The sequence below is a fragment of the Ylistrum balloti genome, unplaced genomic scaffold, assembly GCF_031769215.1.
Source record: "Ylistrum balloti isolate Yb309-2 unplaced genomic scaffold, AGI_CSIRO_Ybal_v1 Utg370242, whole genome shotgun sequence".
Classification (NCBI taxonomy): Eukaryota; Metazoa; Mollusca; class Bivalvia; order Pectinida; family Pectinidae; genus Ylistrum; species Ylistrum balloti.
The window spans coordinates 1,918,633-1,945,982 of record NW_026782196.1 but is presented as its reverse complement, the minus strand read 5'-3'; the positions used below and the strand labels follow the sequence as shown (position 1 = coordinate 1,945,982).

At 33.4% G+C, this 27,350-nt stretch overlaps 1 protein-coding gene across 1 annotated transcript; it reads left to right on the top strand.

Moving 5' to 3' along the window:
* The first annotated feature begins 927 nt into the window (after window positions 1-927).
* Window positions 928-24,745, top strand: LOC132552303 (recombining binding protein suppressor of hairless-like). Its single transcript, XM_060216465.1, has 14 exons — window positions 928-942; window positions 1,216-1,606; window positions 6,170-6,362; window positions 9,840-9,866; window positions 10,738-10,833; window positions 11,028-11,193; window positions 12,910-13,084; window positions 14,550-14,687; window positions 15,077-15,189; window positions 15,983-16,123; window positions 18,104-18,259; window positions 18,664-18,767; window positions 19,077-19,158; window positions 19,450-24,745. Exons 1-14 carry the CDS (start codon window positions 928-930, stop codon window positions 19,639-19,641), a joined length of 1,989 nt encoding a protein of 662 aa, XP_060072448.1. The 3' UTR covers window positions 19,642-24,745.
* Window positions 24,746-27,350: the final 2,605 nt, after the last annotated feature.

Below are 27,350 nucleotides of genomic sequence, written 5' to 3'. Positions count from 1 at the left end.
AATTTGAAGTGATTGATTCCTAACACTCAGGTTTATTTTTCATAAAAATTTGTTATCTGCATGGATACAAAAATACAAATTTCTAACCTGCTTAGTGGTTATGCTTGTGTGGGAAAATTGACAACATTGTGTGTATATATGTAGATACAGGCCTAGATTTCAACGTTAATGTCGGTTTTTATTCACTTCAGTAGTCTAAGATGTTATTGAAACTTTATCACTTTTATTTACCTTTTGTGATTTTAGGAGAAACCTGTTCTGACCTGGTTTGAAGACTGTTAAATTTGTACGATATAATTAGTAATGTTCTTACGATTTTTTGATGACAAGTCTAGAATTCCAAAATTTTGAAAGTCCCAATACAAAGGATATATAATGAGTGTGAATCCCACTGCGGAAGTGTAGGACTATAAGAGAAATCACTGTCTAATAATGACCTAATCTAAGACAAGAGCTTACTGGGTAAGTAAGTTGTGGGGTTTCAAACGTTATCAACAGCAGGTACACTACGAAACTGAACTGTTCTGGGTTTTCCCATCTCCATTTCTAGAAATTTAATGCTATTGTTTATGCAAGAGAAATATACATAGAAATGTGTAAATATGTGTAGGTGTTAAGGTCAAAGTTCATTGCTTTATATTTAATGTACATATAATAGAATGTGGAGGAGTAAGAGTTGTTATCATTGGTCAATAAAGGGTGTATCAAGGTAGTGTTGTACATAAACTGTCATAACAACTCATGAAAATGACACAGCAGTCTTGTGAATAACATTTCCAATGTAATCTTTATGTGTAATTGAATAATGAAACGTATTTGTTATACGGTTGACCAAGTATTGATTTTTTTTTCAAAAAAGTACAGACTGGATCAAAAACTAAGAACTTGTGCTAATGTTAGTAATACTTGGTCTGATTTTGATCGACCATGAAAGTGTACAAGGTACGACTGTATGTCATTGTACAACATCACTATTGCATGAAGTCAGCTGAGATTTTCCATTTACTGGGGTTCATTAGATCATGTATTCTTTACTCTTGATGTTGTAACATTTAACAAGTCTAATTTCAGAGCTGTTATATAAACATACACAATTTTGATGTATAGAAACTTGGAGTTGCAATATAAAATAGGTCATGTAACTAAAATATGTATTTTGTATGTGACATTATATTTCTATATATTAACTTTGATGTTTTTTTTTCATTCCTAAAGGATACATATGGCTACAGTGTAGGACCAGACCACTTGGCCAACACTGAGGTCCTTCTGTCCTGTTCCCAGTCTGCTCCCAATGGCCATCCGATTGGCTTTCCGACCTCAAACGGGGACAGCTCTTACCTGCTCAACGACGCACAGACAATGTACAGTCCGCAGCAACTCAGGGGCCCAGTTCCCAGCCTGGGTGGGATTAACCACACCCAGCGACATCTAAAGACTCACATGGCTCAAAGCAGCTTTGAGAATCCAGTGGATCTGTCCAGTGGTAAACTTGTTGGCTTAAATAGACATGTGAAGGAGGAATCAGCACATCATCATGGCTATGGTGGTAACCATGCAACAGTTACTTCTTCCATGACGATAGGGATACCCAGCCAGTCTTGTGGTAAGTGTTACCTCCACAAATGTATTTATCCTAACCTAACCAAGCCCGTTACACTTAAGTATATTGGAAAATCATATGTTCTTGTGTTAAGCATGGAAAACAAATCTGCTCCATTATTTTGCAATAAAACTATTAATATTGAGTGAAAATAATTTGTTAAAATTTAGAAATAATTTTGCATTCATGTAAGTGATTTTCTTGTAGATAAACAAATTGTAAGATACTTTCATACATTCTAAAGTATTTGGACAGTTGTAATTCTCTGTATGAATTTCCCAATATTCCTACTCCTATTATTTCACCTTAAGAATTTAGAAAATAGAAATTCTCTATTTCAGTGTTTTAGCAAAGTCATAATTTCAAAATGTTTTCCATCAGGCCTTGTGTCTTTCCACTCTCCATCCTTAAAAGGTTATTTTAAACTGTTGTCTTTCCACTGTCCATCCTTAAAAGGTTATTGTAAACTGTTGTCTTTCCACTGGCAATCCTTAAAAAGTTATTGCAAATGCTATTTATTGAAGCACTGGATGGATTTATATCAAACTTCTTATTAAGGCACTCCTTGGTCTGTAGTTGGACCCTTTTAATTTTCTGACTGATCAGAAAAGAGAATGATTGACAGGAGCTATCTGGCATTTTGATTGTTACAGTTAAACGTTGATTTTTCTGGGAAAGTGCTAGGTTTCATATGGAGGTTCCCTGTAGTCATTTTGACTCACCAAGAAATGACTTACAGTTTGTTAAGGGGAATGTCATTGACTTCTAATACATCCCTGGAAATGTGTGGAAACAAAAATTCATACATGTATGTATATATTTTGCTATCATGTGAAGATGACAAGTTTGGACACCTAAAAGTAGATGTTGTAGTAGTGGTAGTTGCATTGCATAAGCCTATAATTTACCAGGCCATAGATGACAGACCATTGTCAAAAAAAAAAAAGATGAAATATTGGAAAATGAAGGGTATTTGTTAAAGCTATAGAGATTTCCAGTTTGATGTGTATGAGTGACAAAAGCATTATAGATGACTGTTACTTGAATGTCATTTCTTTGACAGTGTAGCCAATAAGGGAAATTGATTGTTTGAGCATTTGCCTTTATCAATTATTCATACACACATTACAAGTCCACATTTAAGTGAAGGTTTTCTGCTTGTCATCCAATAGAGGCTATTTGAAGGATAAAAAGTTTAGCGTAACATGTGATGTACATGTGTTGCCACATTTTAGATAGATAATTAATATTACTAATGATTCAACACATTTTTTCAGCAGTTGGTGGTAATATTATGTATATCATTTAAAGTTTTTAAGAATTTTGAGTATTATAGTCATGAATTTTTAATTAGGCATTTTTTGCCTTATACTAATTGTGAAGCAAACTGATGTGACTGCTATATTAATCAGTGTTAGAAAAGACAGTGGTTTAGTAGATCAAATGGACTCAATTCTTCAATTACTTTTTACCATCCAGTGTGGATTTGATCCAATTTGTAAATTGCAACCAGGTCCTTGTAAATGCTGATGACTTGTGTCATCCCTCTCCTTTCCCCACCAATCCATTGTTTTGTTTGCCCAAGGCTCCTATACCAACTCCAGTCAGTGTGGGAAAATTTGAAAGTGACACAGGTGACGGTTTGTAAATTATCAATAATCTGGTGCGACCTACGTTTGTTGGCGTACTGACTAAGACAAGCCTACCTGTAACTGTTGCTGATAAGCCTGCCCTCCAGAACAATGCTATCTAAACTCCCATTGGAGATCAGGCCTTTGTCTTAGCTTCTGTCTGCCAAGCTACAAGTCTTTTTAATACCTCCATGGATATCAACAAAGGAGTAATTACAATGTAGAGTGAAATTTGACGATTCCTTTTGTACATGTTTGTGAGATGTAATTCAATCAAGTACCCTGTGACATAAGAAGAGGAACTTAAGGACTGTGTTGTTGAAATTTCTATCACGTTATCAACATGTTAGCTCCTCACCAGGAATTTCTATTTGACGATTTTCAGCAATATGCTTTTGAAACTCCATTTGGTTATGAAAGTAAGTTTTAATAGATTACAGCAATGTTATGTATAGTGACCAGAATATTGGCAAATCTGTTTAAGATAACATCAATGTTGTTTGCTTTTTTTCCTTCTTTATGTTTTGAGTGGAAGGGTTTGTTTCACTTTCAGGTTAAATCTTCAATGGAAAAGTGGTTGGTCAGTGATGACAATGTATTTCCAATTTTTGTCCAGTATGTTTTCTTGCATTATGTATAAAATATTTAATTTAAACGCATTGTAAATACATTCTTTTTAAAACTTTCATATCTGAAATAACTTTAAAAAAATTGTTAACACTGTGTATTTGATATTTTAATTAAATTGAACCTGTTTTGTATGCATCAGCATTTGTACTGAGTTTCCAAGATTTATTTATAGATGTTTTCATTTAAATTTTCATACAAGAGTGTATATTAGCGTTACGCTTCATTTTCCATATATGTAGCATTTTCAAAGGTGAAATTCAAAGAATTGATGAATGAGAATGAATGTTATAATGATATTGTGTCCTGGTAATGTTTCCATATATATAGTAGTTTTGATCATGACCCGAAGTGTGTAAAGACGCCTGTGAATGTATTGATTGCAGCCCTTGGGAAAGTTCTTCTGATGACCTAATAGGTCAAACATTTATAGTGCTATTGACTATTCCTTTAATTTGTATTGATTATTTTTCTGTACTTGAAATTGTAGCCTAAGAATTTGAGAGGAAATGTTTTTGTTAGTTCAGTCAAGGAGACAACGTGGTTTGTAATTTGTATCAGTATACATAAAAGTGCTGTATGTATATGATCTGAACTGAGTTTCTTTTTCTTACAAGATTTTATGAAACAAGTCTTAGAAGTTTTTATATGTGTGAGTCATGGCAAGCAGGTATTTTTAAACTTTTAAAATCTCATGAAATGAAAACAAATGTAAAATACCTTTTATCAAGTAACTCAGAAAAGTTACATGTTATCAGGCTCCAAAGTCAAAATGTGGATGACAAAATCAGTTGGAGACAGGTCCAGTTTTATTACACTATTTTAAATTCATGACATTACGTCTGCATTGTCCACTTTGTGACATCACAATCAATTTCTGGAGTGCACAGCCAATGAAAAATGGTTCAGGGTATATTGCACCAGTGTTGTAGTGACATGTGCAAAAAATATTACATGGCTGAAGTCACTGGATAGCAGGTGAATTTATTGATAAAGTGAAATATTACGACTAATATACATGTTTATCTACTTTTTGTACCGGTATAAACTGCCCTATGTGACTTTATATTCTATTTTTTGTACCCGTATAACACTGCCCTATGTGACTTTATATTCTATTTTTTGTACCCGTATAACACTGCCCTATGTGACTTTATATTCTATTTTTTGTACCCGTATAACACTGCCCTATGTGACTTTATATTCTATTTTTTGTACCCGTATAACACTGCCCTATGTGACTTTATATTCTATTTTTTGTACCTGTATAACACTGCCCTATGTGACTTTATATTCTATTTTTTGTACCCGTAAAGCATTACGCTATGTGACTTCAAATATTCTATTTTTTGTACCCGTAATGCATTACGCTATGTGAATGTGTAATTTTTTGTACCCGTATAGCATTCCTCCATATGACATGTTCTTTTTTGTAGTGGTACCAGTAGAACATTAAACAATGTAAGGTTGTTTTGTTTTTCTGTACTGTTATAGCTTTACTGGAAAAACAGTTGATAAAGCACTCTCAAATTCCTTATACATGTAGGTTCATCTTGGAACCTTGTTGTGCTTGATTAGATCCTTTTGGAATTGATCACGAAAAAAAACATGGCTGAAAGATGGCAATCTTGAATTTTGACAGTCATAGTTTGTGATCACGATCTGTAGAGAAGTGTTTGATAGATCATTCTCAAATTTCAAATAGGTTTGCCTTGGACAAGACTAGATGTGCATGGTCTATTTTTTGTACTAGTCAGAAAAACTAAAATGGCTGATTGGCAGTCATCTGGTTTTTAAACAGTCATAGTTTTTATCGCTATTTTTTAAGAAATGCTGGATATAATCAATATTATATATTTCCTATGAAGATTCCCCTTTGTGACTAGATGTGCTTAGCTAATTTTGGAACTGATAGAAAAATTTTAATGACTAACAGGCCATAGCCATCTTCGATATTGGCTTTGAAAGTTTGTTATAGCTATTTCTTGGGGAGTATTGGACAGGTCTTTCATATGTAGCTTCCTCTTAGTCTCTTGTTGTGTCCTTTGATTTTGGGACTGATCAGGAATCAAAATGGCTGACTGGCAACTCTCTAAATTTTGTTACTTGAGTATTGTTTTCACTATTTCTTGAGGAAAACTGGTTGGATATTTATGATATTTTAACTTCTTAACCTTCTTAGTGTTGATCATAAGTTGACTTTCAATCTGTATGTATGTGAAGTGAATAGAAAATATTAAGTAAATTTTCTGGATAAAGGATTGAAAGGTATAATGATATTAAACTTTTTTGTTTGGTCTCTTTTCAGATGCATCTCACATGGTGGCAGGGTCCCTTACACCACCAGAAAAAATCAATGGAGAGTTAGTTCCCATGGCAACTTCCAGCCCACTCAGCATTAGTACGATAGCCCAGACTCTAGCAGCACCCCCCAGTCCCATCTCTACTCCGTCCCCAAGGTTTTCTTCTAATGGCTATGAACAGCATCCTCCACATCGAAGGTACTATAACATTTTGCTTTTCTGAGAACAGCAAATATACCAAACCCTGATGTTCAGTTTTCTTTACATTAAGTTAGAAATGTTGCATTGTCTTCTAATTCAATTGGAATGTAGCTGAAGCCCTAATTTATTGTGAAGATATGTAAAGATTTTTAACATCTTCAATAATGTATGGTAATTACACTAAAAATCAGTTTGAAAAATAAATGAATATGACTATGTATAATATTGATTTATTGAAGAATCTATGAATTCATGACAACCAGTAATACTTACATTAAAACTCTTGTTGTTAAATACAGCCAACAGGGTTACAGAGTATGACCTCTTGTAGTTAAGTACAGCAGTCAGTGTGATAGTTTGTGACCTCTAGATGTTAAATTCAGCAGCAAGGGTGACAGTGCATGACCTCTAGTAGTTAATTATATTCAGTGTTTAATGAGATGAAAGATATATATATGTAAATTTATTACAAATTAGTATTTGGTTGACTAATATTTGTTTTGTGTAATTTGTGCAGGAATTCGCAAAAAACAGTAAAAAAACAAAGCAAGAAAAAATCTAAAAACAAAAATAGAATTAATTATATAAAATTTGAAACCTGAGACAAATTTGTGAGAAATCGTAAACATGTTCATTATCCTTAAAGGTCATGCTTTTACCAAATATATAATGTTACACTTGTTCCTCAACCTAATGTATGGTTGCATATGTGATACAAATTGGAGCAATGTACATGAAAGGTCACTAATTCAAAGGCAGTGTTATGTGAATTATACATAAGCATTGATGCACTTGCAGTTATGTATAAAATGTAGGTCCATAATACATCCTCCTGCAGCTGTTTGACAAATGGTGTCCTACTGATACAACCCAGCCAAATAAAGTGATTGTTAGGTCAGTGGATTTGGTTATTGTAAACTTACATGGAAGGAAAAGGTACTTGAAAGCATTTTACTATTCTTTAGAATTTTATGCAGCACAAAGAAAACTTGTCTGTCACTCAGTTGAAGAATTCAGTATAACACCTTGAGATTTTTGAGACAACTCATTTTCTTTGTCGTATTTGAACAGGTGAAGGTCGTGGAAGCTAACAGGTGTAACATCTAATATTGATAGCGGAAATAGACACAAATCAAATATCAAAATTTTGCACCATCAATCTTACAATAATTTAGTATGTAAAACATTGCTAAACTTTTGGTTTCTTCACAAAGAAGCATGTGATACTAAAAAAGATTCCAGCATGCTTAACTTGGTGTCTGATAATGTCCATCAGATTACAGATGGTCAAATCGACCGGCAGCTGCTTCTTAATAGAAAACCCTGAAAAGGTCAATGAATCAACTTTTGTACAACAGGTTATATGTTAACCTGTGTATACAGGAGGTTATTGATCAACTTGTGTACAACAGGTCAAAGGTCAACCTGTATATACAGGAGGTTATTGATCAACTTTTGTACAACAGGTTATATGTTAACCTGTATATACAGGAGGTTATTGATCAACTTTTGTACAACAGGTGAACAGCTAGTTAGAGGTACAACAGGTTATATTGAGGTCAACTACAACACTTCTCTTAGACTTAAATTGTGTTAAGAAGGTTAACATGCGAGAGGTCATATTATGTATTGAGACGGTCAGAGAGTCAATTTCTGATAAGGCAGCTGTCATTTTAAAACATGTTGTATACATTAGTTTTAAGGTAAATTGCCAATTAATATAAAGTTAGGCTTCAATTTTAATTAGGTCAACTATCATTTAACAACCGGTTAGGAGGTCAATTTTAACAAAAAATTAGTAGGTGAAGTCATCTACATGTAAGTTACAGATACAGGAATAACTTACAGGACTAGTATGCTGCGTATTTTTAACAGACTATAATGTCCTATTATGACAAAAGATTTCTTTTTTTTTTGTACTGAAATTTTGTGGTGTATTATATAAACCTTTCTTAAGGCTTGCTACACACATTACTTCTTTACACAAGTTTGATCAATTGTTGACAAATCGTATAGAATGTATATGTCAAATTGTAAACTAATGTTCTGGTGTAATGAATAGAGTGCACACCATTTTCTGTTAAAGATCTATAGAAAATTGCACAAGGTATCTAGTAGATTACAGTTTGATTAGAGTTTGTACACTGAGGGGCTGTGAGAAAGTAAGGACATTGACTTCTCTGTTCGTCATATACCTATCACTAACATCCTGTACTTGTGTTGTTTCTTCTATCTCTGGTTCATACTGTATTTGTGCATCAATAAAAAAAACATCTGACCAGAACTGAAATGAAAGGTATTTATTAAAGATTAACAAACTATTTCACTTATATTGTATATGAGATGAAAATTACTGAGGTGGGTGATTCAAAGTCCATGTTTTAGCCTTTAAACTTTTGTTTTTTAAGAGAATTTTCATCTTCGATGTATTTATGATAAAGTGCAGTTGATGTAGTAGAAGTTGTGATTTAACTCTCTTTGTAAAAATTAACAAGAACCATAATAGTGTTAGTTTTAGTCTTCCTACCAGACCAAGTTTGAGAGTATCTGACAGGTATTTCGCTTGTCAATAGCTAAATATGATTTAAATGAAGATCAGTTATCAATTTGGTGAAGCTGGAGTATATTCTGATCCTCCTGGTGCGGAATAAAAACATGAACATATTGTACAATATGGATAAGAGGAGAGAATGCATTTCTGTCTTAAAGTCAGTAAACACTTGTTCCCTTATATGAAACAGACTTATTTACTGATGGAATGGTATCCTTTGCTTTGCCATTCCCCAAAACAGATATGTTACTGATGCTGTATTCAAAACTAGGTTTTTGATGAGAAGAGGATAAATATGTCGCAGACTAACAAGCTGTAGTACACGCATACAAGTATATATACTACCTTTGAACAGCCAAGCCTACTTGATCTGTAAATGAAACCCCAGCTGGGCACCTCTTTCCTTCCTACGGTGTCAAAGGCAAATGTCAGACCTTATTCATTATTTTTAAGTTTTGCTAGGATCATAAATTCTTTGGGTTGAAGATGGAGAAACATTTATAATATTTCTTTATGTTAATGAGAGATGTTGATTTTACTGAAACCAAACTGTTTCAGAGCCTAGTTAATGTTGTTTTTATAATTGAAGAAAAACTTTTGAAATGTAAAAAAAGTTTGTCTATAAAAATCAAGTTACTGATGATGAATTACTCTAGAATGATGATAGCTATCAGTGACCTTACAATTTAACAGATCATTGATTTAAGACCTATAAATTAATTTATGGTGTACTTAATGTATTTTAGAATGCCAAGCATATTCAGGAATGGTTAGAGTACATATAGATTCTGTTTTAATGGACCATTAATTGAGTGTCAGTGACCAAAATATTTAATGACTAACAATAAACTCGGTTTAAAACAAAATTAAATTGATGACAACTTTAAATTAGAATTCACATTAGATTTTCTTTTTTTTTTCAGTCAGTACCAAGACCAGAGACTTACAAGGTAAGATTGTGACATAAGCACCAGCCTTTTAGAATACGAACAGTAAATATGATTGCTTTTTGGATGCATTCATCAAGGGGATTGTAGAATTCTCAGTTGATAGAAATTTAAGTCCTGCATAGATATCTTTTAGAATTATATATTTCATTTACAGGAAATTAGCAGGCCGTGTGTCCTTTATATTTGGGTAATACGTTTTATATCGTGTTGGTGTTTTTACCTGCCCATTAGTATAGGTATGAATGGGGAAATGAGAAGATGATCTGTGAAGACAAATTTCAAGATCACCTATTGTTGACCACAGGTGACATTTCATAGGGACTGGTTACCTGCTAACGTTAGCTTCCTCAGAGTTTATATTTTATTATCCTAACAATACTTTTTGCCCTACTTTCTTTGCTGATATGCCGTTTTGTATAATCTGTACAGGCTAGGACGATGATATATAAAACATAATGAATTATCAATACAGAATAAGATAAATCATTATTTCAATTGCACTAACTAGCTGGTTTATTGTTTCTTGTGACCTACTGTGATAATGTTATTTTTTGTCCATCATCGTCCGCTGTGCATACTTAAACAGTATACAATCTTAACTTATTCTGGATTTTTATCTTGTTTTTATGCATTTGATTGTTAAAATAGTTTGTCAGAAATTTATATCAAAGGATTAAAAGAAAGTGTAATGATTTGAATTAATTGGACATCTTAGGTTAGAAAAAGTAGATTTAAAGACCCATTACCTTGATTTATCAAAATTGAAGTTAATTGGGTAGAAATTAAATTTTTGAAGCAGTCATGCATGAGAAACTTCAGAAATAATTTGATCAGATTACAGAGCAATAAATGTTGTGAATTTCTGTTGCAGAGAAGCGATGAGAACCTATTTAAAAGACAGAGGTGACCAGATACTTGTAATATTACATGCAAAAGTTGCACAAAAGTCATATGGAAATGAAAAAAGGTGAGAAACTTGTGATTAACACTTCATATTTGTTTCAAATAATGCTCCTACTAGGACAACTTAATGTTAATATTGTGGTTCACTATAAATCTTCACAAAAGACTGTTTAAGTAAATTCATAACAAATATTCTTGTATATATATGGACCTCATTCCTTGAAGTGTTGATTTCATTATCTATGGTATCATTTACAGATTTTTTTGTCCGCCTCCCTGTATATATTTATTTGGAAATGGATGGAAGAAGAAAAAGGAAGAACTGGAGAGGGAAGCCACGACAGATCATGACTCTATTGTGTGTGCCTTCATGGGGATTGGCAACTCAGACCAGGAGATGGTACAGCTAAACCTCGAGGGAAAGGTGAGTCCTGTCACTTGTTCTTAGGGAAAGTTCTAAGGGAAATGTGGGTCCTGTCACTTGTTCTTAGGGAAAGTTCTAAGGGAAAGATGGGTCCTGTCACTTGTTCTTAGGGAAAGTTCCGAGGGAAAGGTGAGTCTTGTCTCTAGTTCTGTAAAGATAGGCGAGTCTTGTCACAAATTCTGAGGGAAAGGTGAGTCTCGTCAGTAGTTCTGGACTATGTTCTATGTGATAAGAATTTTAATCACATTTATCAAAAGCAACACAGTAAAACATGTATTCCAACATGGCCCTTCTTTCCTGGTTATTGTCTCTCGTGTTTATATATTATTATTGTTATGTCACTGGTAACTTAACAAATGGTTTATATGGGAAAATAAAAAGAGGTGGAGGAGTCCAACGTCCTGTGAGTGGTACTGGTTGGTAGATGTATTGGTAGAAGAATCCTAATGGTTTATCTGTTTATGGTCACCTATATTTCCGTTCAGTGATATTGTCCTTTTTTACAGCAAAAAAGGTTGATATTGGTTCTGTGATATTTTACCTGGTATTGCTGTTTTAGAGATAAAAAAGGTTGCATTATTTTCCCAAAATTAAAGAAAATTACTGACTCGTGTACTGAAAGCTACATACCGTAAAAACCCATGTAATGTCCGCACTTTTTTTCACCGAAAATCAATCCAAAAAAGGGGGTGCGGACATTACAGAGATATAGAGGAAATGACACTTTTTCCTTCCGACAATTCATATCATATCTCCTTGAATTGTGTTCTTAAAAGCCAAGCATACCTTATATTATCGTTCTATGGTTTTTTCTATGATGTTTCCTCAACCAAACATGATTATTTATGATTATTTATTATAGTTTCCATGGTTAATTCCTTCCAATTTCTCGTTACAGGTTCGTATTGTGTCGTCCTTCGTAATAGGAAGCCATTTTGTTTGACTTTGTCACATGAATAAAGTTAGAGTTATTCCCCTTTCCCCATTTTGATTATGGATCGTTTATCAGAAAGTCTTAATACATAGCAGGCCGGTTTAATAGCGTTTCTCGAAACCCCAGAAGTCGTCGTCGTCACTGTGGAAGAACTCCTCGGCGTTGAAGTTGTCTTCCTCTGTCTGGTCGTTGTAATAAATGGCGTTCTCGTCGTCTGATGGTGTGTCAGTAGGGTCAGTGGCGCCGTGGGTCATGGGCGGGTCATGTTACTGTATAGTTATCGTTAATTGGCTAATCACACGCTGTCACTCACTCACACTCGAGGTGAGGAGACGACCCAAGCTGTTTATAACACTGCTGGGCTAACCCTTATCAAAACACCAATTATCGAAATGAGGACTTGTCATACTGGTAAGCTTACTGTACCATCATGGAGAATAACTGTTGTTATAAACAATTAAGTGAATTCTTGAATGGTACCTGTAAGTTATACACAATGCGACATGCTCTCGGCCATTACGACATTAGCGTACGTGAAATGAAATCGGCAGCTTCAATTTGCATTTTTTACCCGCGGACATTACATGGAAGGTGGGTTTTTTCCCCAGATTTTTGTGTTAAAAAAGGGGTGCGGACATTACACAGATGCGGACATTACGTGGGTTTTTACGGTAGATGAAATTATGGTAGAAGAATCACTGCTATTGTGTAAATTGGTAAAGTACTTGTACACTGCCATAATTGTGCTTGATTAAAATTGCTGCCTTATTTTTCTGTTTCAGAATTATTGTGCGGCAAAGACATTATATATATCAGACTCTGATAAGAGAAAGCACTTCATGTTAACAGTGAAGATGTTCTATGGATGTGATCAAGAAATTGGTGTCTTCAACAGTAAACGTATTAAAGTTATATCAAAGCCCTCCAAAAAGAAACAGTCGCTGAAAAATGCTGACTGTAAGTATGGAGTGATGGTGTATTAGTCTGAAATATATACAGGTGAAATAATTAGTGAGCTTGAGTATGACAGAATCAGTTTAATGATAGACATGTGAGAGTATCAGCGGAATTATCAATGTTTGTGAGAGAATTGGCTTAATTATAGACATGTGTAAAAATTAGGTAATTGTAGATACATGAGAGAATGTGCTTAATTATAGAAAATTGAGAGGATTGGCTTAGTTGTAGCCATTTGACAGAATAAGCTTAATTATAGACATACGTGAAATAAGCTTAATTATAGATATATGTTAGAATCAGCTTAATTATAGACATATGTGAAATAAGCTTAATTATAGACATATGTGAAATAAGCTTAATTATAGATATATGTTAGAATCAGCTTAATTATAGACATATGTGAAATAAGCTTAATTATAGATATATGTTAGAATCAGCTTAATTATAGACATGTGAAATAAGCTTAATTATAGACATACGTGAAATAAGCTTAATTATAGATATATGTTAGAATCAGCTTAATTATAGACATACGTGAAATAAGCTTAATTATAGACATATGTGAAATTATATATTTATAATTATAGATATATGTGAAATAAGCTTAATTATAGACATATGTGAAATAAGCTTAATTATAGATATATGTTAGAATCAGCTTAATTATAGACATACGTGAAATAAGCTGAATTATAGACATATGTTAGAATCAGCTTAATTATAGACATACGTGAAATAAGCTGAATTATAGACATGTGAAATCAGCTTAATTATAGACATATGTGAAATAAGCTTAATTATAGACAGATGTGAAATAAGCTTAATTATAGACATGAGAGAATCAGCTTAATTATAGACATATGTGAAATAAGCTTAATTATAGACAGATGTGAAATAAGCTTAATTATAGACATGAGAGAATCAGCTTAATTATAAATTTGAATGGGCTTTATTTGTTTAACCGTTGGACTGGTATTAGACTGTATGTACTTTCAGTATGAATGCAATCGGAATGACATGTAAATTGAATAATGTCAATTAGGAATTAGCGTTATTGTAAAAGAACATTCCGTAAAACATATCAACGTTCCATACATGTGCATTTATTTTGACAGCATCTTTGTTGTAGAAAAAATATTATAATCTAGAAAGGGGGAAAATAGTTCTGTGTTATTGAAATCAATGAAACTGTGAAATCATGGCCAGCTAAAGTAATCCACTGGTAATATACAGTAGCCGAATAGATATTAATTCTATTCAAAGTAAACAGTAACCTGGCAACAGGAAGTTAAGAAAATATTAAGATTAAATTCCTGTTTAAACTTACAAAAATCTTTTCAAGAAATAATACTTTGAATGTCTCTATCCCAACACAGCCTTCATTTGGAAATTTTAAATCAAGTCAAGATTTTTCTGTCAACATCACAAATGCAGATGTCAGTAATGCCTGTTTCTATTACAGTGTGTATAGCATCAGGGACAAAGGTAGCTCTGTTTAACCGACTTCGCTCACAAACCGTCAGTACAAGGTACCTCCATGTAGAAAATAGCAACTTCCACGCCAGTTCTACCGAATGGGGTGCTTTCACCATACACCTTCGTGAGTATAAAAAACAGATCAAATGTTAGAAATATCACCTATCAAACAAATAAATTTGTAATAAAAAGAATTTTGAGATGTGACGCGAGGCAAATGGACCATCTATATCCATCTGCTTATAAGGAATAACAAACATGCATATTAGAAGAAAACTTTCACCCTTTAACAATATGATACCAAAGAGATGCGTGAGTTTACAGACCATGTATCTCCCCGTTATTTCCTCTAAGCTATTTTAACTGCAGATTGGAATTACCATGGTTATAGTTGAATTCAACGATATGCAAATGAAATTCAATAGGAATTCTTCAAATTGTACTGTACTAACAGTACTTCAGTCACACTTTCTGAAACTGTGTTATTAATACATCTGCCATCTTTGCTTACAGTGGACGAGAATGAAGGAGAATCTGAAGAATTCACAGTTCGGGATGGCTATATACATTATGGTTCTACCATCAAACTAGTCTGCTCTGTCACAGGAATAGCTCTACCTCGCCTTGTAAGTAACATCAAACTAGTCTGCTCTGTCACAGAAATAGCTCTACCTCACCTTGTAAGTAACATCAAACTAGTCTGCTCTGTCACAGAAATAGCTCTACCTTACCTTGTAAGTAACATGAGACTAGTCTGCTCTGTGACAGGAATAGCTCTACCTCACCTTGTAAGTAACATGAGACTAGTCTGCTCTGTGACAGAAATAGCTCTACCTCACCTTGTAAGTAACATCAAACTAGTCTGCTCTGTCACAGAAATAGCTCTACCTCACCTTGTAAGTAACATCAAACTAGTCTGCTCTGTCACAGAAATAGCTCTACCTCACCTTGTAAGTAACATCAAACTAGTCTGCTCTGTCACAGAAATAGCTCTACCTCACCTTGTAAGTAACATGAGACTAGTCTGCTCTGTGACAGAAATAGCTCTACCTCACCTTGTAAGTAACATCAAACTAGTCTGCTCTGTCACAGAAATAGCTCTACCTCACCTTGTAAGTAACATGAGACTAGTCTGCTCTGTGACAGGAATAGCTCTACCTCACCTTGTAAGTAACATCAAATTAGTCTGCTCTGTCACAGAAATAGCTCTACCTTACCTTGTAAGTAACATCAAATTAGTCTGCTCTGTCACAGAAATTTAAGTTTCTTGATAGTAAAATATTTTCCAGGTATGAAAGAAGCACTTAGCAGAGCATGCTTATGACTTGTTTCTAAAGAGTCATTTAACAAGGAATATTGATTTGATAAAATTCTATGATCATCTGTGGTAATCTTTAAAAAAATATTTTTCTTTTATAGGTAATACGAAAAGTTGATAAGCAGACAGCCATATTGGATGCTGATGACCCCGTATCTCAACTTCATAAGTGTGCGTTCTACATGAAAGACTCAGAACGCATGTACCTCTGTCTGTCTCAGGAACGAATTATTCAGTTCCAGGTAAGTTTCTGTCCGACACAAATTATTCAGTTACAAGTAAATTTCTGTCAGACACAAATTATTCAGTAACAGGTAAATTTCTGTCAGACACAAATATTCAGTTGCAGGTAAATTTCTGTCAGACACAAATTATTCAGTTACAGGTAAATTTCTGTCAGACACAAATTATTCGGTTACAGGTAAATTTCTGTCAGACACAAATTATTCAGTTACAGGTAAATTTCTGTCAGACACAAATCATTCAGTTACAGGTAAATTTCTGTCCGACACAAATTATTCAGTAACAGGTAAATTTCTGTCCGACACAAATTATTCAGTAACAGGTAAATTTCTGTCAGACACAAATTATTCAGTTTGAAGTAAAATTTCTGTCAGACACAAATTAATCAGTAACAGGTAAATTTCTGTCAGACACAAACTATTCAGTTACACATAAATTTCTGTCAGACACAAACTATTCAGTTACACATTATTCAAACAGGTTTTCTGTCAGACACAAATATTCAGTTACAGGTAAATTTCTGTCATTATTCAGTTACAGGTAAATTTCTGTCAGACACAAATTATTCAGTTACAGGTAAATTTCTGTCAGACACAAATTATTCAGTTACAGGTAAATTTCTGTCAGACACAAATCATTCAGTTACAGGTAAATTTCTGTCCGACACAAATTATTCAGTTTGAAGTAAAATTTCTGTCAGACACAAATTAATCAGTAACAGGTAAATTTCTGTCAGACACAAACTATTCAGTTACACATAAATTTCTGTCAGACACAAACTATTCAGTTACACATAAATTTCTGTCAGACACAAACTATTCAGTTACAGGTAAATTTCTGTCAGACACAAACTATTCAGTTACAGGTAAATTTCTGTTCAGACACAAATTATTCAGTTGCAGGTAAATTTCTGTCAGACACAAATTATTTAGTTCCATCAGATTACTCCAAATTTATTTGTAGACTAACACATACTGCACTTTAACGTGAAGATAAAGAAAGGAAAGTCTATCATATGGTCCGTTGATCCGTGACCAATAGATTTTCATGGTCCTTGATCCGTGACCAATAGATTTTCATGGTCCTTGATCCGTGACCCATAGATTTTCATAAACAGTCGCTTTATTTACTTCATTATATCCTCTTAATTTGCCTGTTTAAAAATTTAAATTTTGAACTAGCATGTGGTCCACTTAAAGACATAAACAAGGGATTATTATTAGGGAAACGTTAATTGCAGTTTCGTTCTGTGCATAATATTGTTAAGATATGGATAATTACTTTAACAATTAAGCTTTTAGCTCATGTCTAAATATATTGGTTTCTGTTAATAATTCAACACTTCAGAAAACTCAGGTTCATTTCAGAATAATCATTTACAGAAGAGAAAGAATGTAACATTTGTGATCAATATGTGTACTGGTACAACTTTGTAGTGAAAAAAATCCAAAAAAAATACTTATATATACACAATAATGTAACAGTTAGGTCCCAACTATCAGTAGAAAGGGTTTAATTGATTAAATCTGATGGATCAGCTTTCCTAACATTCACAGAATATGATTGACTATATAAATATTGAATCATACAGTACTAATATATTTTTAGTCCATCTGATTGTTTGCTGTCTAGTCATGAGTGGTCGAGCACATTATACAAGAAATCTCTTTAGAACCCGTTACTATCCACTGAAAATAAAACTGAGGATGATTATTAAATAAGAAAGATGTATGTGGTTCGACTGTGTTGCAAGGTTCATCTTGGATGTGACATGGATATAGAATAATTATGAATAATGTTTTATAGGTTGTAAAAATATGAAAATGAAAAGTATTGAAAGTGTGTAATAAAACCATTCAGAGGAATTCCATTCAGTTATTAACATATAAGTTAGAATAAACAGTGTCCTATCTATGAGTGAAGAAACTGATATACCATATAGATATATATATATAATTATGTTATTGTCTACCTTCAAGGCCACGCCCTGTCCAAAAGAACTTAATAAGGAAATGATAAATGATGGAGCTTCCTGGACGATAATCAGCACAGACAAAGCTGAATACACCTTCTACGAAGGAATGGGACCGGTCAAGAGTCCGGTCACCCCTGTACCTGTGGTCAGTACTTTACATGTAAGTACCACCTGTGAGATGATTGGATTGGTCATTATTTTACCTGTGGTCAGTACAGGTAATCTATTTTAGAACACTGAAATTTTTTTTTTTTTATTTTTGGGGTTGTTACGCCTCCCCATATATATGTTAACATTTGTGACCATTGAAAGATGGGCACACAGCTTTTTCTCTAACTAAAAAATGAAAGTTTGGCTAAATGTATGTCATTGATATTGGTGTTTGTTGGTAAGTATGCTGCTGATTATATTGATGTTGTTGGTATGTTTACTGAAGCTGCAGTTGCTATTAGCAACCAAGACTATTGCTAGATAATTATGGTATGTAAGTTTTGGGAATATGAGGACTTTCAAGAATCTAGTTTAGTACCAGCAGTTTGATATTTGGAATGGTTCCTTTCACAGTTAAATGGTGGAGGTGATGTAGCCATGCTGGAATTATCCGGGGAGAATTTCACTCCTGCATTAAAGGTCTGGTTTGGTGATGTGGAGGCAGAGACTATGTTCAGGTTAGTATAAGACTATTGAACAAAATAATTAGTTTTCATAAAGTCTATACTTGATAAACTTCTTGGGTCTTAACCACATACCAACAATTACAAGTCAGATACCTGAACCCTGTCAATCAGGGGTTTTTAAAGGGAAATGTTGTTTTTACCTGACACCAACTATAGACATGAATGTAGACTTTGGTATTTAGATGATATCTCCCAATTTAAGTACATTAAAAAGTATTGTAGATCTGCGGAGATAACCCACTGATACCTCCATCTAATCCCACATATTTGTGACTTAAGAATTTGATTTTATCTGTACAGGTGTGAGGACACAATGTTCTGTGTGGTACCTGACATATCTGCTTTCAGGGCGGGTTGGCGGTGGGTACGACAGCCCCTACAGGTGAGTTAACATGGAGGCTTTCTCCTTACCCTGCTTAAACTGTGTAATACATTCTAGATTTCAGAATGTTGATAGAGAATATTTTTCATTCCGGAATGAATAAATCCTGACTTATATAATCAATAGAGAATATTTATTAATAACATTTGGCTGTAGTTTGATGTAAGGGTTCATGTTAATGTAGTTGTGTTCCATTAATGTGGCTTTGTTCACAAGAAAAATACAGTCTGAACATGTTTTATTCCACATTACACACCCATATCTAATTCTATTTTTTTAATTTTTTTACAGGTACCTGTTTCTCTAGTGCGATGTGATGGTATAATATTTTCTACAGGGTTGACTTTTACATATACGCCCGAGCCGGGCCCCCGGCAGGGTTGTCGGGAAGTGGAACGCATCATCCACGGTCGCACCTCAAGTCCCGACTCAACCTCACATTACAACCTAATGGAAGATGCCATTAATAGGACTTCCCACTGACACAACGGACCGCTGTATGATATTATAAACACACCTCCAGTGAGTTTAATACATAGCTCTACGATCAACCACTGTGCGAAACGTCAGCAACTGTGTTTCAGTGATTAGTGTCTATGTAGTTCAAAGGTCAACGACCACATAGTGTTCACCTGCTTTTGTCAGAAACAAAAAAAAACAAATTTTGTGGTCCTTTGACTCCAACGCACATGTGTACCTGTGTGCTACAGACAATGTTATGCTGAGCTCTGATTGGCTGCAGTGACGTTAAATCACCAGGGAGATTATTTTCTGTGTTCGAAAGGAAATATTAGATATGGAATATCCTGGTGGAGGAAGGATTTGATAACTTGATAAGATTGACTCTTGTTAGTTCTCATGCTCTTTGTTACATAGTGCTAATTTGCTTTGTAAGAATTTGAAAATGTTAGTTACCTCCCTTTTATAGTTTCCATGGGTACCGTGAAAATCCTAGCATAGTTTCTGTGGTATCTTTTTAATACCACCAATTATGTTTTGTTATGAATCAAGTGACCAGGTGGAATTAAGAATTCATCAATCCATTATCATTAATTATCATACAGATATAATTACAGAAAACAACTTTTTATCATTCATTCATGATAAAATCTTACGTCTAAAAGTCCCTGTTCTTATGAAAGCCTTGGTTTTAATGTCTTTTTATCTGAGAAAATGGATATTATAATTATAGTGAAAAGATTGTCTAAAAAGATGAAATTTTCCAGACAAAATAAAATACTTCTATTGATACTGCATGTGCCCTGGTATAGCATCACACTTCTGACTGACCTGGCAGCTTTATACATAGTCCTACAAAGAATGATGTGGTATAAGATATCTGCTAACTTGTAAACATGTGTACTATCAACTCAATTCTTCATTGAATATGTACTTTCACCTAAAAGTTAACTCTATTTTTCATGGTATTCGATTAACTATTCAAAACATTTGATAATATTACATCTTTTTGAAAGTTGTTCTGCATAAATACATTACATTACTTCAAATAGAGAACTAACTCGTACCTTTTATCAGGAAAGTAGGAAAATTGGTCAAGATGAAGACTAACCTCTCAATTAAAAAGTATAATTGACTGTGAGATTGTCAATTATGACAGTAGGATATTGTAGAGATCTGTGTGATTATGCTAATGAGACTGCCTAACTGTAGATATTATTACATATAATAATAGAGTTTGTTATAGGGAGTCTAGTATTACTTCAGTGTGCCAGTATATACTGTATTTATCAAGCAATAAGCCTGTGTTTGGTAATAAGCCCACCCATGTCTATATTTGTTAGTAGAATCACAAACTAATGCATTTTGTCCCCTGACTTAACTCTGTCCCCTTGGTCAGGTGAAGTGGTTCCCTGGGGCTTCTTTCAGGATATATACAGATAGATGTGTAGCCATATAAATCTAGAAATAGTTCTGTACAATATACAGTTATACCAGATATGCAATCTCTACTTATATTTACTGAATAAGGATAAGGCATCTGAAAACCAGTGTGTTGTGTCAATAATGAAGATAAAGCCACATGTTTCTGACAGATTGGAGATGTACTGCTGGACAAGAACTTGTTTTCTTGTTTTGATTTATCAGTGTGAAAACAGCAGGTGATTTTGATTTGTTTACATAAAGTAGAAACTAATTATATACAAAATTTGTATTTGAAGATATAAGATATATTTCTGTACATTTGAATAGGTTTAGAGATATTTTTGACAACTTTAATTTTTTTTTTTTTTTTTTTGATTGAATGAAAACCAGCAAGTGCCAGGTTAATATTTTGTAACATTGACCTCACAAGCAGTCAGTACATGTACAAACAATCATTTGTTGTGTTATACTGTTTGGACAATACTTTTTAAGTGTCCTGACATAAAAAGAGAATTCATTCTTAATTTCTTTGGTCATAATATTCTTCTTAGCTTCAGTGAGTATTCAGATTCACAGAAACCATCGGAGACAAAATTGTGTATATTTATAAAAACAAATCATACTATTTTTTCCCACTTTTGAACACTGGACATTTGTACTAGTGTGACTATATTATTAGTCATAAATGTGATAATTCTTCTATCAGTATATTTGCAAAGCGACCACCTTTAACCTTGTTACTTGGAAGACGATTTGAAATACCTGTTCACTATTTCCTTGATTGTCTGACGACCATTTGAATCACCAGCTTTGTCCATTCATTTAACTTTTCAAAATTGAAATAAGTACATCGGGTTGTATGGGTAAGTTTATCAACCGCAAGTGTAAAAAGATAGAATTATTGTTATAGTGTGTTATAGATTGTTTGGGCTAATATAATGTATGAATTCAAATGCACCATCTGATTAAGCCTACTATTTATATACAAATTACCTTTTAATGAAAAATGTCAACAATATTTTTGTACTTTCTTTGAAAATCCCAATATTAAAAGAAATTAGATACATATATTTATATCTCAGGCCTCATTATCATTGTCAAAGGTGAAACAAACATTATCGTATAATAAAATTGGAGGAGTATTTTTCATAAAATGTATTTAAGAAGTTTGTCGCTGTTGGGAATTGAAATATACTTGTTAGGAATCCAAATAAGGAATATGTAGTATTCTACTGCAGTACAACATACTTATTTTTTCGTCCCAAATATCATGTATTACTCTGAAAAGTTAACATTACAGTTCAAATTCAAGCTACAAACAGCAAAGTTGTCTGTAATAAATAATGGCTTAAGATTTAGAAAAATATAGTTTTATTAAAAAAAAATCACCATCCCAATTTACTCACTTTGAGTTTAACAAAACACCATTTACTCACTTAGAATTTAAAAAAAAAAGGACAGAAGAGAGAAAAAAAACACCTTTATGTACAATTTGTAGCAAATTACTAAAGCATTATGTTGCGGAAAATGTAGACAGTTTTTTTAAATTAGGGCATTTATTTTTTTTAGTTAAAATGGTCTTTTATATATCCTGTTATAAACTGCTATTTTTTTTGCTTTGTTATGTTGCTGCTGTGGTCACAAATCTTGTTCAAGATATTAAAGAACCCTACTTTGTAAAACTGTTGATTACCTGGTACATAAATGCTTTTTACTGGGGTAATAACCACAATATGAAATGCAATCATGAAATGTTTATGTTTAAAATCTAAAAAATTTAAACAAATTTTCTCTTCCCAAATAAACAAAAATCTGAATGCATACATTTAGTTAACTCACATATTTATTCTGGTTTTATTTATTCTAATTGATGTCGTTTAAGATTGTGGAAGCTTGTTAGTTTTCAATAATACATGTCAAGTTGGATACACTTATACTTGCACACTGTAAAAATAGTATTCAACATCACCTACGTGTGCTGTGATAACAACACACTGTGTTAACAAATCATTATACCTTATCATCACTTCTAAAGTATATTATTTCTGACTTCAAATTTCATTATTTGAATAACTTTTGCATGGGAATAATTTTTTATCCAAGGAGTAAGTGATGAATTCTATGACTGAAGGGTAAATTTTGTTGTTTTTAGAACCTTTGTAACATGCTTAAATACATAGTTTTTACAAATAAAACATTCTAGCTAATTCAGAATGTCATGTATTGGTACCCACATTTATATTAAATATAAACCTCTTACACAAATTGCTGTAGAGTATTCATCTGATCCAATAATTCAGTACATACTTCAGATCACATATTCCATCATCACAGCATCTAATATCTTTTGTTTGGTACGATTAACTAAATTTGTTTATGTAAACATCATGGTCTAAGAGTATGCTGAAATGTAAGGTTTGGAACAGAGCTGTAGGTTTAAAGAAAAGTAGGGTATCTAAAAAACATCATATAATATGTTTAGGGGGAAAAAAATCTTAAAGATCACCTTTTTTAAATGTATTTTTCATTTTTTAGTTAAAACACACTAAAGTTGCCCACGGATAAATAAGACAGCTAATCTAGTATACACCTGGGTTATTTTTGATAATATATTTTGATATGTGTCTTCAGCATATCGGATTCATTTGCTGCTGATAAGGAATTGTGTGTCTTACATTCAACAGATTTCAAAATTGGCCAAAATTCAAATACATGTACGATGAAAATTACGTACTGTCAGCTCAGAAATCCCGTCACATCTTGTATCATTCCTCTGGCTGAGAAATGGCAATATCCATTCAAAACATATCACATTTTAAAAAGATTGTTGCATTAAAAATCCTTACACATGACAAAGTGAAAAAAGAAGGCAGCAAATTGAGAGAAGGGATTTGTTTAGTATCTGTTTTGGACAAATCAAAATAAAATGAAATTTTGATAAACCCCAATAATTGTGCAGACTTTTAAAAAAACTCTTCAGTAGATTTTTAGATGATTTGTTCTTATTTTTTTTTTGAAAAGGCAGCAGGTTTTTGGCATTTCAGTATCTAAAGTATGGATTTTTTCATGTGTACATACAGGATTGTTTCGGTAATATTTCCATGTTATAACTGTTTATCTGTTCATTTCTTACGAAAACATAGCTAAAGGGACATAACTGTAGTTGTTGAGTAAAGTTGTCGGTAATCTTACAGCTAAAGGGACATAACTGTAGTTGTCGAGTAAAGTTGTCGGTAATCTTACAGCTAAAGGGACATAACTTTAGCTGTCGGTAGAACACGTGCACAATATTAAATTATCGAATACTATGAAGATGTTGAGCTATTGTTGGTTTTTATTAATTTTTCCATTTTGCCAAAATTGATGTGCTTCTTATTACATGTATTATTTATATGTTTATTGTGCTTTTATTGTTAATTTTGTCATTTTCCTAAAACCAGTAAGAATCTATTATGGCTCTCTTCTGCTGCAGATATCAATGTGTATATAGTGTACATTTTGTACTATAATACTGTATTTCTTTATATAAATATGTAAATATAACACTATTTTTTCTGTCCTAAAGTGCCAGTATAATTTTTGAAAGTGAAAACATTGATGGGTTTATGAACTTTGTCACAATAATGAGATATATGTTTTATTGAACCAAAATTTCAGGTATTATGTAAATGTATGTAAATAAATACAAACTACTTCACCTTCAGTTAACTTCCTGTCTTTTTTCACCAGCCGTCTATTCTGTGAATTAAAATATGTAATTTATGAATTTGTGCCATGTTACGTATCTGGTGTCAGTTTTCATGTCCACTGGATCATTTAGCATTGTTAGCTTTCTACTCGGCTTGGCATGTAATAATAGGGGCGTGGCTGATGGTACGGAAACATCAAGTTTGTTTTTAATGAAGATGATTTTACCCCCGTGACAGGAGGGGCATGACTGAAAGTAGGGAAAATATCTAGTTTGTCTTTAAATAGGTGAGTGTACCCACGTGACAGGAAGAGCATGTCTTTAAAAAGTAGGGAAAATATCTAGTTTGTCTTTAAATAGGTGAGTGTACCCACGTGACAGGAAGGGCATGTCTTTAAAAAGTAGGGAACATATCTAGTTTGTCTTTAATAGGTGAGTGTACCCAAGTGACAGGAAGGGCATGACTGATCGTAGGACATCCTCATGTTTGCCATCAATAAAGGTGATTGTAACTCAGTGAAAGCTTAACAGTATAGCAGATAATTATGAATTACAAAAATTGTCCGTTTCATATTTAATAAAAAGTACACGGAAAGCCAAAACAGTTGGAAAATATTTTGAGCATAACCGAATTCCTGGTTGATAATATCATTGTTAAAAGGATTGCTATATCCCCTAAAAGTCTTTTAAAATACCAATGGAAACTAACGGCCCCTCTTTTGTGCCAAATAGCGTAAGGACTGTTGATTATGTCTCCTTATTAAAAGATAAATGTTTCATCGAATATACTCGCCATAATTGGAAATCAAAGTCAAGATTGACTTCTACATCAGTGGTGGGCTTATGTCGATCTTTACATTGAACACAACCAACAGTTTTAGCTTCCCACTAAACGTTACGATTAGGGTGATACATTTCAATTTCCCTTGTGTGAATTTTCCATTTGTAGATTAAAACAGCCCTGCGTCCCGAATGTAAGGGTTTTTTTATCTGTCGCGACTGATTCTATAATCTATGGTTTGTTTCCAATTCTACAATATCTGTGTAAGATATTCACAGCTAACAGCTTACAGCACAAGGATTCGAGATATGCAGGTTGATGAAAAGTATAGCCAAGTGTTTCGTATCTGTTTTGATGTTATTGAGAAATCTATTTTCTTGGTGTATTAAGAAGGTAAGTGTGCTTGATGCCCGTTAATATGTATGGTGGTTTCATTGCTGGTCACGTTGTTCTCATAGGAGAAAGTAGCATTAATTCCTCGACAAATTTGCAGCTCGTGTGTTGCTGAAGAAGAACGTTATTGCTGGGGACGACGACGCTTACACTTGCGGAACATCTGGTATACTTTTGTCATTGTTTCACAGGTTTGAGCTTTGAGGTAAGATTTTGCTGACGTGTCAGTATTTTCCTGTTGTTATATGTAGTGTTTTACATGATTCACTATATCGAAAATGAAATGTCTCTCCGAGTCAGAAAGCCATTAGTTACATGGATCTTTATCCAAAATAAACGACATAGGCTGCAATATCAGGGCTACGATTTCAGTTTTCCTACTGTTTAATACCAAATTCTTGAAAGTGTGACAGGATGATTCAATATTCTAGAGAATGTTTCTAATATAACGACTTACCTGATGAATGACGACCGTTTGTTAGGGAATCCTGATTAATTAATGCAGATTAAGTGAAGATAAATTCGACTTTCATTGCTGTGTTTGTTGGGTTTTTTTCCATACAAGGTGTCGTTGCTGCTTACTAGATTTCACTTTTGAACATAAATTACACAGGTTACTTAGACGGATAAACTTTATATTGTCTGCGAATTATTCAAGGATCTGTTACTGTTGTTCATAGTTTACATCCATTTCACCCATTTGACTTCAAGTTGCACGTCTTAATTTTCTCCTGTTTAAAATCACCATCATTTTATCTCTGCATGAAGCAGAAGACTACTCGTTCGAAACACCTGGGCCTGTATTCATGAAACCATTCTCGTGCTCAAGCATGAATTTTGTGCTCAAGCAAACTTTTTATAATTCACTGAAATCACATAAAATTTTACAAATGTCAAATTTAAACCTTGAATATATCTTTGACTTGAAGTCCTTTCAAAATCTATGCTTGAGAATGATAAAAGTTTCAAGAATAATGTTTATTATATCTCACATGTATGTATAAATTCTCCATTGAAGTCGTGATATCGACCTTCAAACCAATAATCTTCATCCGCCTGCATCTCCCACAGGCTTGTGCTCCTTTCACGGAAATCATAATATTGAGATAAAACAGATATCAAATCCACTGCTACCTGTATACATTGTAGATCATGGGAAACAGACGAGTTACGGAATGAAGCGTTAATTTTCGCTGTTAGATGCTTGTAATTATGCCTGTTGGTTCTGTTGTTGTTTACCTTGTACTCATTTGTGAACGTGACATACTTAAATCGGTTGGCCTAGATTTACATGGCGGATGTCGTCAATGAAACAAAAGGGGCTTACCCTTATGGAACAGCTGGTCTTATACTCCTTGTACTTTTTTTCAGCAGTCTTCGTGTAAATCTTTCTTTATTTTGTTCTTATGTTGCCATAGTCTCGAATTTTTGTTTGAATTAGGATTA